At 49.2% G+C, this 18,545-nt stretch overlaps 4 protein-coding genes across 4 annotated transcripts; 3 read left to right on the top strand and 1 right to left on the bottom strand.

Moving 5' to 3' along the window:
* Positions 1 to 889: 889 nt before the first annotated feature.
* EDB91DRAFT_1060704 (uncharacterized protein) lies at positions 890 to 4,953 on the top strand (the record flags this gene model as incomplete). The annotated part of the gene is made up of 10 exons (XM_041314369.1): positions 890 to 928; positions 978 to 1,211; positions 1,273 to 1,554; positions 1,603 to 1,979; positions 2,035 to 2,251; positions 2,305 to 2,608; positions 2,656 to 3,014; positions 3,063 to 3,467; positions 3,539 to 3,892; positions 3,952 to 4,953. Coding segments are annotated over 10 exons (3,573 nt in total), but the record flags the coding sequence as incomplete, so codon positions are not given.
* A 3,662-nt stretch (positions 4,954 to 8,615) lies between these two features.
* On the top strand, positions 8,616 to 9,489 carry EDB91DRAFT_866694 (uncharacterized protein). The gene has a single exon (XM_041328649.1). It carries the CDS (start codon positions 8,792 to 8,794, stop codon positions 9,368 to 9,370), a length of 579 nt encoding a protein of 192 aa, XP_041172079.1. The 5' UTR covers positions 8,616 to 8,791; the 3' UTR covers positions 9,371 to 9,489.
* Positions 9,490 to 13,556: 4,067 nt separating this feature from the next.
* On the top strand, positions 13,557 to 15,541 carry EDB91DRAFT_1314289 (uncharacterized protein; the record flags this gene model as incomplete). Its single annotated transcript, XM_041325147.1, has 4 exons — positions 13,557 to 13,619; positions 13,672 to 13,816; positions 13,865 to 14,176; positions 14,247 to 15,541. Coding segments are annotated over 4 exons (1,815 nt in total), but the record flags the coding sequence as incomplete, so codon positions are not given.
* Positions 15,542 to 16,565: 1,024 nt separating this feature from the next.
* Positions 16,566 to 18,325, bottom strand: EDB91DRAFT_1162711 (uncharacterized protein). Its single transcript, XM_041319873.1, has 2 exons — positions 16,889 to 18,325; positions 16,566 to 16,739 (listed from the first exon to the last, which is right to left on the bottom strand). Exon 1 carries the CDS (start codon positions 17,867 to 17,869, stop codon positions 17,009 to 17,011), a length of 861 nt encoding a protein of 286 aa, XP_041172077.1. The 5' UTR covers positions 17,870 to 18,325; the 3' UTR covers positions 16,566 to 16,739; positions 16,889 to 17,008.
* Between the last annotated feature and the right edge of the window lie 220 nt (positions 18,326 to 18,545).

Here is an 18,545-nt window from a genome sequence, read left to right as displayed (position 1 = left end):
TGCTGATTTTTTTCACGCACTCCATGCACAGTACCAAATTCCGACCAAGACTTCAAAATCCCTTCAATTCAGAATTTCAGACTTCGCCTCAAAATTCTCCCAAGGAATCACATGATCTGAAAGAGTCGCTTTCAAATCGTCAAGTCTCCAATCAGCGATCACACTGCAATCACTCGACAATTGGTATCATGCCAGCCGCACTGCATGCTATCGACGGTATAAGTAAGTCTTGCACTCAACATGAATAGCGTTTACTGATGTTTAACGCAGTCTTGCAGTTTTGTGGAGTGTCTCAGGTTGTGTGCAATGTGTGTCTGAAGCGTGATAATGCTTTGCGCACAATGCATCCTAAACATGCATCGAAGCATGTTGGCACTGGCGTACATCAGCGTCATGCCAAGGCCTGGACTTCAATGCGCTCGACTTCTCAACGTCAACGACAACGGCAACGGCACCATCATGAAGTAGAACATTTACCTTCACCTGTTGACGATGGAAACGACAAAAACAATGGACACGACAATGTTGCCTCGAGTGCGATGGACGTCGACGATGCTGTCTATATCCCAGAGCCACATGGACCAGACCATAAAGTAGTACCAGTCGCTGATCTCTGGAACGCAATCTCCAGCAGTCCTTTCTACCAAGTCAACGAGACATGTGATTTGTACGAGGAGTTGCAATCCGCCCTTGCTTCGGGGGAACAAATATTCTCCATGCCGCTCGCCCCAGCGAGTGAAGAGACCAGCCTTGATGATGAGACGGACTCAAACTTTGGGATCGAACTTCTAGGTGAGATATTGTTTCATTCCCTGCGGGAGACATATTTACATCATTAGATGACTGTCCGCTGACCACCTCGTGTGATGTAAATCTGAACCGTCCAGTTGCGCCTGACAATCCAGCGTATCCTTGGCCAACAAAAGCCGTATGTTTCATTATCTTTGTGCGTTTTCACTGCTAACCTATCATTTAAGCATTATATTACTGCCTTGCTATTTAGTTCTCCAAGGCTCCCATTCTCCGAGGCGCAGAAAAAGGCAGTCTTATCTTGGGCAAGAGAGCTTGGTGCTCGTGACGTCCCTTCGCTATATGCATTGAATCGAGTCCAGGAGTCTGTTCGAACACTTGTTGGCAATCCAACGGAAAAGATCACTGCACGTTCGGGCAATATATTTTATCTTAACGATGTTGGAAAAGCAGTTGCCAAGGTGCACAGAATCTCACACATGAACACTTCTCTCAACACTGACTTCAAATGTTCTCGTTTAGGACTACGCGAACCCCCTCATGCAGTTTGCGATGCAGGATTACCCTGAGGACGGGGACAAGGGAATGTCCCAGGTGTTCAATGGAGATAAAATGATGTTCGAACTCCCTTCGCCCCCCGCAGCTAAAGTCGACGGGGAGATCTACTTCGTGAATGAGCTCTTGCAGGACGTGTCGGGAGACTACTTTATACCCGAGCGTTTCTTTCTTGCATCATACACGTCAACGAATGATAGCGTGGACAAGCAGCTACATGCACTTGGCCGTGCTGTACAACGAACACAGGTGATACCAGTGTTCTGCACATACTTTCAATTTTGCTGATAGACTTAGGATGGGTTTATTGTCAGTGACGAGCGGGAAATGATCCCGACATCTAACTTTCGAAGGTCGTTCAGGGAAATATCTGCCAATGATGACGAACTTGCTTGCAGGCTGACGGAGTCGTCGAACAAATACGTGAAACTGGTACCGAATCCATTGCGCACAAAATCTCAAGGACGTATGGTGTACTCAGTCCCTCTCATAATATTCATGGACGACGTATCCGGAAACATATCCAAGCAGTGGAACAAGCATCATGCAATATATATGTCTAACACAAATCTGCCTCGCGAAATGCTCGAGAAAGAGTTTTGTATTCGGTTTGTCACATCTTCTCCTCACGCAGCCCCAATGGAAATGATGAGCGCCATGCAAGATTCAATCAGGTACGTGATACTTATAATTTGCTACTACGGCAAAATGTGACGCTAGTGATCTTAGAAAAGCTACGAAATTGGGGGTCTTCAGTTGGGACTGCAAGCACGAAGAAGAAGTTATGCTGGAGCTATATGGTCTGTTTCTCGGTGGCAACAACCCCATGCATGCCGAAGAATGCAGCCACGCAGGGCTGCATTGCAACTTCTTCTGTAGGACATGTGAAGTCGGTGGAACCAAGGAGTATAAAGAGTCAGATGAGGGCTACAAGAGCATCTTCGTGGTATGTAGCATATTCTCGCACTATCCGTCACCATATTGACTGACTCTGAGCAGCCAGGAACGCCACGCACTCCCGCAGGAACAGCGGAAGAGATCCACGCACAATTTGCTTCTGCGCTCTGTTCAGGTGCGTCAGAGAAGATTAAGAAATCTGTCGCTTCGTCAGGTGTGAAGGACACGAGAACTGCTTACATTCTTGACACGGTTGTTGAGCTAGGGAAGAAGCTACGCAAACGAGGCGCTGGCGTTCAGGCAAAACCAGAGTGCGAAGTCAAGGCTATTCTAGAGAAGCAACTGGGAGACCTCCTGCAGGGGAGCACAATTGAGGGCGCAATAAACCCATTATTGGGCGTGGAAGGTAAGGTTCATGCCCGCGTTTTCAGTCATACATTGACCTTTCATTAGGATTCAATGTTCACCAGGACACGCCAACAGAGATTTTACATACGGTGCTACTGGGGGTCGTCAAATACTTTTGGGGTCAATCGGTGTACCTCCTCGAAAAGGCAAAGCTCTTGGACGTTTTTCAAATGCGTCTCGACTCCATCGAGAAGGATGGGCTTAATGCTCCTTGTCTCGACGCTGAGTATATATGCCATTATAAGGGCGGGCTGATAGGGAAACACTTTAAAAGTCTGGCGCAAGTCATGCCATTTCTCATTCAAGATTTACTACCACGAACAGTACTCGATGGGTGGACGAGTATCGGTGAGCTCGTCGTATATGTTTGGCACACGGAGATAGATGATACTGATCTATACTTGGTATGATCGCACACTGACACTACTGCACCGATGCTGATTGAATCACAGGCGAAGCTTACCCGGACAATCAATGATTTTCTCAACGTAACAGCAAAATGCGCACCAAGTATTCTCATCTCGAAGCCGAAGTTTCATTTTTTAGTGCATCTTCCTGCGTACATTCAACGCTTCGGACCAGCCATTCTCTTTTCCACTGAACGATATGAATCATTTAACCACGTGTTCCGTCTAGCGTGTATACACAGCAATCGACAGGGTCCGAGCCAGGATACGTGCAAAATATTTGCGAGACAAGACATTATCAAGCATATTGCGACAGGCGGTTACTGGTTTGATAGTGCTCGGGGAAAGTGGGTTCGGGCAGGTGATGTGGTTTTGAACTACCTCGACAATCGTCCAGAGCAGGCACGTCTTTTGGGAATTCATACACGAGAACCTCCTGTGGCAGGTAATGTGTTCATTGAATACCCAGCATCATAGATTGTAATGTCTGTTACTGAAAGGAACCGGCCAACTCAAGAAAGTCGCCGCCGAAGATGGACAACCTATGGCAGGAATACCTGTGCTGTGGACAGCAACACAGCTGCGCAAACGCCCTCGAGCTCTCACAACCTGCTTGTAATGCTCGATACCATCATGGCATCTCGTTTATTCTTGGCAACGGCGAGAAAGCGTCTTTAGAAGCACACGTCATTTTTCACGACTCATCAACATCTTGCTCAGCCATTGGGCGCATTCGCGAGATCCTGATCTCAGACTCTCACAAAGTCGTGCAGCATGTCGCCATTCAAAAACTTGCTTTCGGACCTGCATTACATCCCCTCCTTCACATCCCCACACTCGAGCTCATGGACCATGAGGTTGTTATTGGTCCACAAGTAAGTTTGAACATGAACCTTCAATCGAGTTTATTGACATGCTCACGCGGTGAATCTAGGAAATTGTTTGTATAGTAAACGTCCAACACGACTGTGTTAAATCACAGTGCACAGGCATTAGTCAATGTCACATTCGTCAAGAGCGAACTGAGACTGCATGTATGAAGTCCATCGTTCAGCACAAATCCTCGCCATTTTACTTGCTCAATGCTTATTCGATTCACAATTACGCCCAGATTCAATCTGTCATCCCTCAGTCACTTCGCGAGACACCATTGAGGGTCGATAATGCAGTAGACATTCGTTTAGCGGCAGCTCGTCAAATCCGGGAGAAGAAAGCAAGCAAGAAATCAGGCGAAACACCAGATACCGAGTCTTTGAGTACATTGCATGATGACATAGCTGGGGTTCCTGCGGCGTTCGACCGCCCAGCAGCAAGAAAACCGAAGAAAACGCAGAAAGCAAAAGAGAAGGCACCTCGACCACCCGCCAATCCACGACAACCCACAATCACGCAGGCAGCTGCATCTTCAAGTTCCCATCTCCCAGCACCCGTGCCTTCTCGTCTCCCATCGCTACATCCGCCTGCTACTGTACCTTCACAGTTGCAGCAATCCCCCATGCCTCCATATAGAGCTCCCCCTTCGCATCACTCGTTGCAGCCGCCCCCAATGGTATTGACGTGGCAATCATCTCCCAGCGCCCGTCCATATAGAGCTCCCCCTTCGCATCACCTGTTGCAGCCACCCCCAATGGTCATGACGTGGCAATCATCTCCCGCGCCCGGTCCATCCAGACCTCTCCCTTCTCATCCCTGGCCATCAAACCCACCTTCCATGGTACCGCCAATGTATGCTGGGCAATATGTTGCCCCACCATATCGGCACTCTTTGGGGCTGGCTCTTCCAAATCCCTCGCACACTCCCCCCCTTCACCCTCATCATTCAGGACAATTGTCATATGCACAGCAGCTTCCCTTGCAACCTTCCGCGCCAGTGATGACCTCGCATATCTGGCACTCTCAGGCTCCACATCACAAGCAGCCCAGCAGACAGTACTAGATGGAATCACCCTAACTCCCCGTTCTTGCAAGACACTGGAGAGCATTCTTCTTCGACAAGGTTCACATGCTTGTCTTCCTCCAGCGTTCAAGGTTCTCCTTCGACAAGTTCGCATGCTTATCCTTGAAATTCTTCCTCCAGCGTTCAAGGCTCTCCTTCAACAAGGTTCGCGTGCTTATCTTTGAGGTTCTTCCTCCAATGTCAAAAGCATCCTCGTTGCTGGAAGTTGTGGCAGAGTCGTTGGACGGCACAATTAATATGTACTTCATTACAACTATGGGCACCTTACATACCAACATACCAATACTACTGTATGATGTTCTGCTCCTGCCCAGAGGACATTCAGGGGGCCTGAATTTTTTGCTCGGTTCAGTCAACTTCAGAGTGTCACGGATACTATTAATATCCAACCTCATGCAAGCCTGAGTGCCGCAGCCACCGCAACCTCTGGCATTTGCAACAATGTTCCAATGTGGTTATTGTCTGCGCCAGTCTTCTGGTGGTAGCCAATGTTCAAGATCACCTTCACAAGCAAACCAATCGCTGAGGCCACGATCAAATACAAGAACTTCACCGGAAAGATCCATGGGAAGTCTGAACAGAAGCACTACACCTGACCGGAGCAGCGGCAGCTCATCCAACCATCTGTCTGTTGGAGGACATGGAAGTAGGTCCTCACATATAAGCTCTAATTTGACTTGACGATGTACTTCACAGGTGCTTCCCCCCAAAGTTCTCGCTCTACAAGTGGCGACGGCCCAGTGATACCCGGACTTGAAATTGTGCCCCCCACTAGTCCAACGTCATCGTTGGATGAGCCAATCAGCACAGCAGTTCATCGACGCAGGAACAGCGGAACTTCCCACCATGGGGATCCTACCAAGCTCACACCCCAACGGACGAAACGCTTCAAGATCTATGCCAAGAAGCTGTGTGAAGACAACGAGGTTCCAACCGGAGAAGTCATGCGTTTCATTGATGTAATAAGTTTTCATCGAGCTGTTGGGTTGCTGTGTTTGCTGACTCGGACTTGATGCAGTCTGGCGACATGTTTTATATGCTCATAGACCTGAAGATTACCCTCGTCAAACTTTACGAGGTAAACAAGGCAAAGAGATTGCAGGAATTGAAGGATGCCTTGGAATCAAAGGACTTTGAGGTAACGATGGTACTTTGCATTCTGTGTTATTCTAGACTAACTTGGACCGGAAGAATGGGCTATACAACCGTTTGTTTGCGTGCATGCTGTCGCCAAACATCACAGCATATGTCACTGACACCCAGCTTCATATAATGGTCTGTCTCTAATGTCCGCTGTTCCAAGTCAACACCACTAAATGATTTCAGGATTTCATTACCAGTCATTGTGATGTCTTCAAAATCCCCCCCGGAATGCTCAAGGATGTCGAACTCAGAGCTCAGCTGGGCAAATCAGTCACAAAGCTACTTACCGGTATTTGTAGCGTCATCAAGACCGCTGTGAGTCTCGCTACTTTTTTTTTTTGACGCAACCTCAATTATGATTATTGCTGTGTAGCTCACCATGTCAGTTGTCAAGCATACAAGTGTTGCCGATGTGACCAGGGCGCTTGCACGCAGCAGGTCTGGCATGGAAGTTGATTCTACACATTGGAACAGAATCACGCTACTTGTAAGTGATACCACATGTATCTCTCTATTAACATTAACACTCATTTGTACGGGGACAGCGGCGTCTTCTGCGAATTTTTCTCATCAGCATCAGCGACTACAAAAGTGCTTCCATCAAAGAATTATTTTCCCCTTACCTTATTCTGTCGCTCAAGCAGGACATGCGGAGAAAAGTCGAATGTGAACTTGGTGTCAACATTGAACGGCTTGAGAATGACTTATTTGACAATAATCACACGCCTGGGTCCAACAATCAGGCCTCCCCAGAAACCTCAGCAAACAATGATCATGCGCCCAGTGCTAGGAGGAATGAGAATGGCGCCAACATGGATAATGAAGAGCTCGAGGACCAAAGTGGTGATCGGGATGCTAACGGAGAGGATGAGGAGTTGAATGGGCCTGGGAACAATGTTGACAATGCTGCAGTCTTACAAGATGACCCACTTGACTCCGGATTCGGATTGGTTGAAGGTACTCTGGCGCGGTACAACAATACCATCAGATTCTGGAACTTCGTCGACCACTCGCTCTTAACCATGCGCCAAATGTCCAAGGAATCCTCCTCGATCCCCGCCCAGCAAGATAAGGAGTTGCAGAAGTACGTATTTGTTGGCTCACGCAGTGATAGAAACTGATTTTCGGTTAGGTTGTTCATTGAAATTTTCCAAGCTGATCTCGCCGAGTTTCCTGGTGGCAAGAAGCTCTCGAAGTTGATTTTGAAGATGAATCCTCGTTGGCAGACTGCTATTCAGACCGAGCTCATTTGGAACACCTAAGATTTTACATATTTCCATTCATTTTCGCCGCTCCTGCACTCCATCCCTCATTTTCATCATACCCATCATTTTCGCTGCTCCTGCATCCTTCACTTTAATCACACCTGTCATTTTTGCCACCCCTGCACTGCATCCCTCGTCCTAATCATACCTGTTATTTTTGATACAAAAATAATACATTTGTTGTGCTTTCCATGATGTCTCGATGGTGCAAATATCGGTGTGAAAAATATTCAGGCGGTACCAACACAGGGTGTTAATAGGTGTACACTCTACATATGCTCAAGTGTCATACATATGTCAGAAGTATATAGCTTGTACATCGGTCAACCAGTATATTACCAATGTCTAGGACCAGTATATTATCAATGTCTAGGTCTCAGTATATGATTTATGTTGTCAACCAGTATACTACCAACGCCTTGGTCTAAGCACATGATCTATATCGTCAACCAGTATACTACCAATGTCTAGGTCTCAGTATATGATCTATGTTGTCAACCAACATAATTCCGGTACTAGGTCTCCGTACATAATGTGCACCCGAAAACAGCCACCGGATTTATACCCTACCAGCATCGCTATCACACTCTGACATCACTGACATTATGTCAGCCTGTGAATCTATCAAAATTATATTAAATATTTATGTATAATACACGCGACGAAAGTTGATGCGTGGAGATCAGACTGACATAAGGGCTATAACCCTATTTTTAGACATAGATTCTATGATTTTTTCGATTGGCCGTGTAGCTGCGAACTCAATTCTGTTGCAATCATGCTTGTCTGTCTGTTACCCACAGAAATCTTACGGGACATATTTGCTGTCTTTGGCTATGACTCGTCAATCTGTCGTGCTACACTTGCCGCTCTTGCAAGAACCTGTACGACATTCAAGGAGCCTGAGCTTGATACGCTTTGGAGAAGGATATATGGGTTCCAGCCATTCATCTCATTCATGTATGATCTGGATCCACATGATATTGAAAGCTCAAAATTTTCAAATAGACACTCAAAAGCTTATTGGTCAATACACACAACGCATCCGCTCTTTGAAGATATCCTACAGTGACATAGACATGATAAACAATCGAGTTGTGCAAGCACTCATTTCTGCACCATCACCGCTCGTGCCGAACCTTCGTGATCTGACTTGGTGGGATGACCGAGAATCCTTCTTTCCGTTGCTGCGCACCCTCCTTACTTCTGTTTCAAACCCCCTCTTTTGCTAAATCTGCTTTTGTAGCATCCCTTAGAGCTCGACGTCCACCCATTCAGAAACTCGAATGCGGATATGGCGGTGATTCAGAAGAAAGTTCAGATGCAATATCCAAACCTCTATGTGGCTTGCGGCAGCTCTAGCGTCTTGAAATAGAGGTCCTTAACACACAAGCACTTCTTCACTTGACATGTTGAAGTATCTGGACTTCAGCCTGAGGCCGTACAACATTAACGGGATCCAATCCAATTCCACTCCAACATTTTCCTCTCAACTCGATCAAGTGTGCATCACTACACCATCACCGTCTGTTCTTACTCATTGTCTCAGAAATGTCCGGTTTTTCTCCTGTCAATCCGTGAATTTGTACATCGATACCGATGATTTAGAGATCCCGTATGGCCCACTGGATATTCCAGACCTCGTTGCCTCCTCGAAATGTTTCTCTCCTGCTCTCGAGACACTCCATTTCGACTTCGACATCGATCTCAGCATCCTTTTCTCAATGGAGCTACTTGCCAATCCTAGCTATGCTCCTGGCTTCGACGTTGTTGCCCCATTGCTGTCGTTTGGTCGCTTAAAGAACTTACAGCCTAGTTGGATATCCACTTCGGCCATCGATGATGCCTCACTCAAGACAATGGCCAATCCTTACCTCAACTCGAGATTGCCTCGTTTGGAACTGCGGCTCATTTGCTGGTCCGCCATCTCTCACTTTCACAGGACTCGTCCACCTCATACGTTATTGTCGGCGCTTGCGCAGCATTGACATGTCCTTTTGTGCATCTCCAGTCGACATCAACAGCGAGCCTTTTTCTAAAACGGTTCCCAGTGAGAAGATCACCAGACTTTTTGTGGGGATTTCTATAATAGTCGATCCCACCACCGTGGCCTGTCAACTGCATGCATTGCTACCCAAGTTGACCACTGGGCTTCTTCGACAACTGGACTGATGGTTAGATCCCCGTGCCATTCGAAAACTTCCGGGACGAACGGAGTAGGGTGAATCAGTTCCTGGGGGTGCTCATCAAAAGCGCAGAGATAAGGGACACAATGGGCCAAGCACCTCCGGAGCCCATGTTGCAGGCCTGACGGACCTTGGTCATATTGCGTGGTGACTTGGACATCTGCAAGTAGACATGTACTGCGATACTGTATATCCGTCTACCCAACATCTACATATTAAACCCACGCTAACACGAAACTTTCGTTCCGTTCAGATATGTCCGATGGACACCGGCAACTGTGGAGACGAAGGACGGTTCTGGACCGCAACGTTGAACTGCTACAAGATATGGCAACCGTGTTCGATAATGATATGATAGGCTACTGCTCGCAGTCCTACTGTGCGTAGCCATCAATCAATTGCTGCGACGAGCACTCGCCAGCAATTGGTCTCATTGCTATGAGGGTATAGTATAATATGTCAATGATGATAGAGAACCAAGGCCAACATGTACAGTAGATATCATGGCTGAGACCTCGCTGGTTTGAAGGAGATACTGTAACACCGAAGGATAGATACGAGCACAGCAGATTTTGAGGAGAGTTGTAATGATATACTTGAGAATTGAATTTCATCACATCGTCTTGGTTCTGACCTGCACTCATATTGTCTCGCTTGGACTAAGCTTGATCCGAGGTACCGAGTCGTGAAGGTCGTCAAAAAGTATAGAGAGACTTGAGTCTATGAATGGACCTGGTATTAATAATATGCAAGATGCCTGGAGTAGTTGAATCGAATATTAAGCGACTCAAGCAGGGACAGAGGATGAAGGGGTACTAACATGACGCACCTGAATATCTTTGACGTTCTTTGGATTTGCTTCAGATCATCATTTACACTGTACAGGCTAGAGTTAAATTCCACAAGAATGTAAGTTAAGTACTGTTGGACAGTGTATGTAGGTGACGTCACAGCGAGGCTCAGGGTAGTCTGGGGATCTAAGAATAGTACTCACACTCTCCGAGAGAAATATTAAAGCCGATCCGTTTAGTACTAGTCTTACACCTCGAAGACCATCGGGCCCCCACCACGAGGGCTCACTCCCCAAGAACCCGTATACCCAGCCGCTGAAACACTCGGGGTTGCAAGTAGGCGCAGCTCAATACTGCTCAACCAGAGCATCCTCAACGTGGTGATGAACAAGTGATTCATGAGGAGCACGCACAGGACCATATCATTCGCCGCCGCCCGAATACCCAAGTCACTACGAATATGACAGCGCACTGAGCCCGTAGTAGATGTCACAAATGTTGATACCAGCGATGAGATAATTTGGCGTGGGTTGATCGTTTTACATCCGCGATGTAGAAAAATTTCAACCCTCATCGATGCATCACTGATCAGCATGTTTCGCGATATCGATCACGTGGCAACACTTGGCACATGGTAATGGGGATCTAAACATCAGGTAAAGAAGTTGTTGTGCTGTCAAAGATTGCTTGAATGCTTTGTGGCTCACTTGGGTTACTGGTGGTCCAATGATATTGTGGAGACAAAAGTTGAACTCATGTGCAGAGGCGCAGGGAAGGTTATGCTGTCGACGAATGACAACAGGGAGCATTCTTGCTGCAGCCTTGATGGGGGTGTGGAGGCGAAGGACCTCAATGATGTCCTGGGCGTCTATGGAAACACGAGGCAGGCTATTTAATGCAGAGAAGCGATCACAATCTACAGCTACGAGCAAGACAACCACAATTCCTCTACCTGACTCCACCTCGACTGTGTTCGGCACCATCAATCTCCCAGTCAGATGTCGCAACTCATTCCTAGCACCACACCCCCTCCGAGAATTTCAAGATCATGAGAGTGCCGTAACCGCAATTGCAGTTTTCCCTGATAGACGACGACGAATGGTCACTGGCTCGCAGGATAAGACACTTCGGCTGTGGGACTTGGAGACAGGTGCAGTGTTGAAGAAGATGGAGGGTCATCGTGATAGGGTGTGGGCATTGGCGGTATCACAAAATGGGCAAATCATAGCAAGCGGTGATGCTAACGGGGAGTTCATCGCCTGGCACGGAGAAACTGGAGAAACTATCACCCAACCTATCAAAGCTCACCACAGTGTGATCACCTCGCTGAGCTTCTCTCCCGATGGAACAGTGCTGGCCAGTGGTTCATGGGACCAAACTACGAAGCTATGGGGCACGAATATAGCATGGCAGCTAGAAGGAAATCCAATCCAATCCAATGACCGGGTCTGCTGCGTTCGGTATTCGCCATCTGGCGAACAACTTGCAATTGCAACAGAGAGCAATATCAAAATTTATAATCCAGGCACGAGGGAATGCATCGCAAACATCAGGGGCCACGCCGAATGGCCCGGGGGCGCATGCAACAGCTCACTTGCGTGGACACCCGATGGCACACGCCTTCTCTCAGGGGGCAATTATCTAGGAGAAGGCAGCAATCCCAACATACGGGAGTGGGATCCGTTGCGAGCTTGGCAGCAGGTCGGTGAACCCTGGGCAGGCCATATCAACAGCGTTGATGCCATTGCCATCAACCCTGCCGGCACACTCGTCGCTTCCGCATCTGAAGACAGACACGTTCGCCTCTGGCGGCTCTCAGATCGACGAACCATCGCCATTTTCCAGCACTCAGCCTCGACGGCATGTGTCACTTTCTCCATGGACGGCGAGCATGTCCTCAGTGGAGGTTATGATGACGTGATCTCGGAGTGGGCAGTACAACCAGAGGACGAGCCTGATTCAAAGGCATGTTTCCATCCTGACTCATATAACAAAATTCGAGCATGCTTCATGACGCAGATCTTCGCCGGCAACACAACTGCCCGCAACGCATGCATTGCAGGGGACTTGTCTACCGCTGAACGGCTTCTCACGCAAGAGATCAACACCGATGCCAACTACACCTCGTATGCCAACCGCTCATTCATTATGGCGCGCAAACACCACTGGGACCGCGCGCTGGAGGATGCAATCGAGGTGAGATATACTGACCCATCATGGGCCCCTTACGAAAGGGCCAAGGCTAACTTTGATCGTGACATAGTCCATCACCATCCAGCCCTCCTTGGCAGGCTGTATCTCCAAGGGCATTGCCCTCTGTGGAAAAAAGCAGGTTCGGGACGCGAGAATAATATTTGACATCGCGTTCATGTTCGCGAACGAAGATTCAAATATCATTCATTTCATTCTGTTGATCAAGGCATGTCAAAGTTTCTTACATATCCCGTACTCCGTCATGGTTTTCAGGCCATCGCTATTTTCAATGCAGATCAACCCGACGAGGCAATTGTCCGCGTCCGAGAGCTAGCTGTTGCTCGTCCGAACAATGATACTCTTGCCTGTCGCATCGTGGAAGTGAGCATCATGTCAACCCCACGTTCTTGCGTTGACGCTGATCTTTCTGGACTTCGCACATTAGGCATATCTGTGTTTTCAACTTGGAATAAATGCCATGGATGACGGGCAGTACAACGAAGCTGCTGACCACTTCACTGCCGCTGTCAACTGCACCAATTTCTCATCTACAACCGCCATCCATTCTATATACAAAGATTTCGTGGCGGTACGTTGATATGATCCTTCCAAACACGCTTTTCATGCCAAACTCCATACTTTCTGCAGCTCTTCGGATGGAACCTTAAGTTCTTGTGGCAAAACGCACGCCACAAACAATGCGACGCACTTCGTCGGGCAGGCAGACTTGAAGAAGCCCTTGAGTCGTACCGATGCATGATGAATACGAGTGACGAAAATACAAAGGCCAGCTGCCTTGACTGGTCCAACGGCAAGTCTAGAGTCCATAATTTTCATGCAGGCTACAATTATCACCCACATTTCATTTAGCTTTCAAGCAAGAATGCAGCTCTATCTATGTTGCCAACGGAGATGCGGCCCTCGCTGAAAGCGATTACGACAGGGCTATCGACTTATACTCTGCAGCCATTGACCTGAATCCTGCAAACGACACCCTATTCGCTAACCGCAGCAAGGCCAAGTCAGAGAAAAAGTTATGGGAGGGTGCACTTCTCGATGCGCAAAAGGTGCGATGAGCTCTACCGTTTCGTAGCCAATGTTCACTTCGGCGACACATAGGTCATCGAACTCAACCCTGCGTCTCATGTTGGATACCAGGTGAAGCATCAAGCGCTTCATGGCGCACAGCGCTATGATGATGCTATCGAGGCCTTCGAAATGATGCTATCCAAACTGGACAATGCTGCCGACACGCAAATACGAAGTAAGCCCTAAATAATACATGCGTCAAGATGCTTAGATGTGTCCTCAGAGCTGCGTGAGCAGTATGTCAGTCCCTCCGAAGCAAAAGATATGGTTCGAAAAGTCATCGACACCCAACTCGACACTGCCCCGCTTCGTCTACTCAACACCACCACCGGGCTCTTGTGTGACCGAGAAATGCAGATAAACGTCTTCAAAACGAGCACAGAGTACAACGAGCTTCTGTTATCGATCATGAAGCGCCCAGACCTCGGAATGGAGCACATCACAGAGGTGGTGGCGACGTACTTCGGTTGTGTCATGCTATCCCACAAATGGGAAGGGCAGGAGCCACTGCTGCAGGATATCCAGGACAAGGGTTGTGTATGATATGGATCCAGCCGGAACAATAGTGAAGTTGCAGACATTCTGCAAACTTGCTCGTGATGCAGGTTATCGCTGGGCTTGGAGCGATACATGCTGCATCGACCAAAATAACAATGTCGAGCTCCAACGATCGGTTAATTCTATGTTTGTCTGGTATCACCATGCTGCTCTTACAATTGTCTACCTACCGGACGTTCCGCCTTCGTCAGAGTCAGGGGCACTTGCAAACAGTGTCTGGAACACGCGAGGATGGACCTTTCAAGAACTCCTCGCTTCCAAAATCATTCTTTTTTATCAGAGGGACTGGACCTTGTATCTCAATGACCGCTCTCCCAACCACAAGGAATCTGCTGCAATCATGCAGGAGTTGCATGATGCAACTGGCATAGATTGCCAGGCCCTCACAGCCTTCTGTCCAGGGATGAGCGGCGCCCGAGAGAGATTTCAATGGGCGTCGACACGCGTCACCACATTGCAGGAAGATATTGCATACTCATTATTTGGCATCTTCGGCGTGCAACTTCCTGTAATTTACGGCGAGGAGAAGCAAAATGCGCTCGGGCGACTCCTGCAAGAGATCGTGGCTCGGTCAGGGGACATCACTCCCCTCGACTGGGTCGGACAATCATCTGAGTTCAACACCTGTCTTCCAGCCGACATCACCTCATACAGAGCTCCGCCTCGCACGCTGCCATCATTGTCCAAAGACGAGATCCAGACAATGGTCTCTCCACTGCGAAATTCCGTGCCTGTGGAGTTTGCTTTGAAACTTTATACCCTTCTTGACAACACGAGTGCTCCTCGTTTCGCGAACTGCAGACTGCATCTGCCTTGCATCGTGTTCCGTGTCACGGAAGTCAGACGGAGGCGTAGTCCAGACCAGGAGACTCATTTCACGTATGGAGTGAAGGCAGATGGGCTACGGGACCTGCTCATTGCCACCGAAGAGACACTGATTCAGTTCTCGCGGACAAGGCCCGCTCCGAGTCGACAGACATTCTTTCTTGTCTGTCCATGGGACCGTTGTCTCCTCGAGGAGCCAGACTTTGTAGAGCCGCTGCTTGCCTTTGCAGGCTTGGATGATGCGGAAAGCTTGGGAGATTGGTCCGAGCCCGAGTCTCCTTTGGACGACTCGAGCGGCGGTTCTCCTGTAGAACAAGAGCTGGTTGATTCGGAATCGATCGAGCGAGCGTTGCGATTGCTTGTCCGCCTTGGGCAGCCTTTTGGCGCTTTGTTTCTAGCGCGGCAGGATGGCGGAGAATACAGGCGGATCGCATCGGATCATAATATTACTGCACAAGTTAAACATATGGCTTCTGTTGACAGCATGATGGATATCAGGACTCTAGAAATAATGTAGCTAAAAGAATTCTTGTGAAGACCAGGTATCTTCCAGCGGTTCCATTTGTACGTTGACGATAGTACTACTTGTATAGTATCATATGCACAGATACCTTAATTATACTTTCCGTTAAAGCACCTATTAGACTCATCCATCAGGAACCACTTCTCCGTCCTGTTACGTTTATCTGGCAATGGTGTCGTCCTGAGGAACGGCGAGCAAGGGTGTCTCTTGCCACTATATTTCCAGTGCGGGCTACGAGGGGAGGGGTGATGAGAAGTTGGCATTCAATATTCAGCCATTACTTAATTTTGATTGACAAGGTGATCTGTTCGGTACACCTCGGATCCCCTCGACATTGAAGCACTCTTATACTCAACCGCTGAAACACCTAGGGCTGCAAGTAGGCGCCCCTCAGTGCTGTTCAACCAGAACACTATCTTCGACATGGTAATGAGTAAGTGATTCATCAGGAGCATGAACAGCACCATGTCATTCGCCACCGCCTTCGTCATACTTAATACCCAAGTGACCACGAGTATGATAGCCCACTCACTTGGCCGTGGACGTCAAGGATGTGAATGCGGGAGATGAGATGCTCTGACATGACCCCGTCGTTCTACATTCACAATGTAAGAATTCCATTAATGGTTTCATCCTCATAGGTATGGATCAATTGTCATTCGCGATGGAGATAGTACAGTGTTCGGGAAGAATCATGTATCATTGACTGCAAGTTACTTCGCGAGATCGATCACGCAGCACCTGGTACATGGTAATGGGGATCAAAGCATTAAGTAAAATATTGTGATACTTACTCGTGTTCCCCCGGCGGTCCAAAGAATAGGACCATTTATTTCATCGTAGATAGCGTTCCTGAACGTCCGCAGTGACAATTGCTCACATAGCTTCGGCTGCGGAGAGAGCTCGCCAAGGTGAGTAATTAGAATGTGATATCCGAATTGCACCTCTACTTGTATGATCCAGGATGTCAATGATTTGGGAAGGCATAGCAGGTGAAAGACTGAAACCCATTCCGGGAGTGCTGGAAGAAAGGTAGTGATGCTGTCGAAAAAAATCGCCACACAAAGTGTAGGATAAAGTATGCCTTAGAAGGTGGAAAGGGCTCCGTGCAGAACTAGTAGTCATTTTGGACGCGAGAAGCGAGGCCTTAGCGCATAGGGCGGGAGAGGCGGGAAATCGCGCAAGTAGCCATCTGCGAATGCAGTGAGCACCACAAACCAGGGAAGTGCGAAGGCAACAGAAGAACAAGGGAGTGCGAAGGCACAGAAAAAAGGTGAGGGGAAACCCGCGCGAAAGCGCGGGGGGATAGGTGCGAAAGCAACCAAGGGGGGAATGGCTTACCTGACTGTGAGAGGCTCCCAGGGGGAGGCTGCAAAACGAAGGGGGCACCCAAGGCATGCCCATGGAGGGACTGAGCACACCCGGCAAGAGCATCGTCAGCTGCCCTGGTGGCTGCTGCGGCTACCTCCTCCTCAATGAACAAGCGAGGAGGGGGGCAGGAGGTGCGAGAGGCAGCGGAAGAAGGTGGGGAGAGACGCGCAGCAGCAGGAGATGAGGGGGGGAACTGGCTGCGTGCACGCCGGCGGAGGCGCTAGAGGCCCCAAGGACAGTGGGGGCAGAGGGACCCGCGCCCGCAGGAGGCCCAGGGGGAGAGGGAGCAGTAGTGGCCCGTTCTTTGCCTTTGGAAGGCTTTTTCGAGATAGGGGGAGCGCCCCGCGGACATTTTTGAACTGGACGGGAGATGGGGGAGACGATAGAATTGGCGACAATGGGAGATGAGGGCAGCCGGGGCCTGCGATCACCCGTGGCAGGCGAAGGAGGGAGGGTGAGGGTGATAGCGGGAACCTGGAGTGAGGTGGAGTCCTGCAGGGCCTGCTCCAATGCGAGTTGAGAGAAGGGGACGGGCGAGAGAGCCCGATCGGACGCCCTGGAGGAGATTGGGGAGGAGTCACCAGCGGCGGGAGGATCGGGAGGAGCAGTGGTGGAGGCGACAGGTGGGGTAGGAGGGGATGCTGTGGCCGGGGACGCCAGTGGGCCGGAACCAGAAGGCGGAGCCTCACCCACGACGGCGGAGAAAGAGGCGAGAGCCTGCATCTTCCTGGTTTTGAGGCCGACAGAAGGGTGGGGCATGGGAGTAAGAGGGAAGAGGGAAGAGGGAGACAAGCGGAGACCGTCAGGGATATAAGGGCCCCAGGACTTCGAACAGCGTTGAGCACACGCAGAAAATGCGAATCCCATTGCCCTAGATCTGCTGTCAGTTGTGGGCTCCATGGCGGCTCCATGCAAGAAGATGCGGGAGATCCCGAGCCGCCATGAGCCCATCTTCCTGGTCACGAGTCGCCCTCCTTTGGCACTCGTACCTCGCACCTCAGAAGGAACACGAGAAGCGAGGCCTTATGACTGCAAAGTGCATTCGATGTACTGGGAATCGAAGGGATGATCGAATTGGTCGTACCGTGAGCTACATGCATCCAAGAATGTGACCCTCCCGACAGGTTTCATGATGATGTGCTGGTGCATCAGCTCAGCATGTAGAAACACGACACCATTCACGTAGTCCTGTAGGATAGATAGTGATTGACATTCGACCGGCCCTACCAGACGGACTCGAGGGGTACTGTCTGTATCCCAATTCCAAGTGGAGGTGAGATGACGCATGCTGAAAGCTGTGGAGATACAAGTTGGAGCCATGTGCAGATGCGCAGAGAGGGTTATACTGTCGAGGAAGGGATAACAGAGCCCAATGGAGGGGTGGATGCGGATAGCCTCATGTCCTAGGCGTCTATGGAAACACGAGGCAGGTTAATGAAGCGAACAGCGTAAAACGCACAATACATGCACCTCTGCAGCTTAGGCCACAATCCCTGGACCCAAAACCACCCCAACCACGACCTCTAGTAAAATGGCGCAGCCCATTACAAGCAACACACCTCTTCGGAAGTTTAAAGATCATGAGAGCACCGTATGGGCAGTCGCAGTTTTCCCCGATAGACGACGA

This window comes from Suillus paluster (genome assembly GCF_016628075.1).
Source record: "Suillus paluster strain FC165 chromosome Unknown EDB91scaffold_88, whole genome shotgun sequence".
Lineage (NCBI taxonomy): Eukaryota > Fungi > Basidiomycota > Agaricomycetes > Boletales > Suillaceae > Suillus > Suillus paluster.
This window is presented reverse-complemented; position numbering and strand designations above follow the sequence as displayed.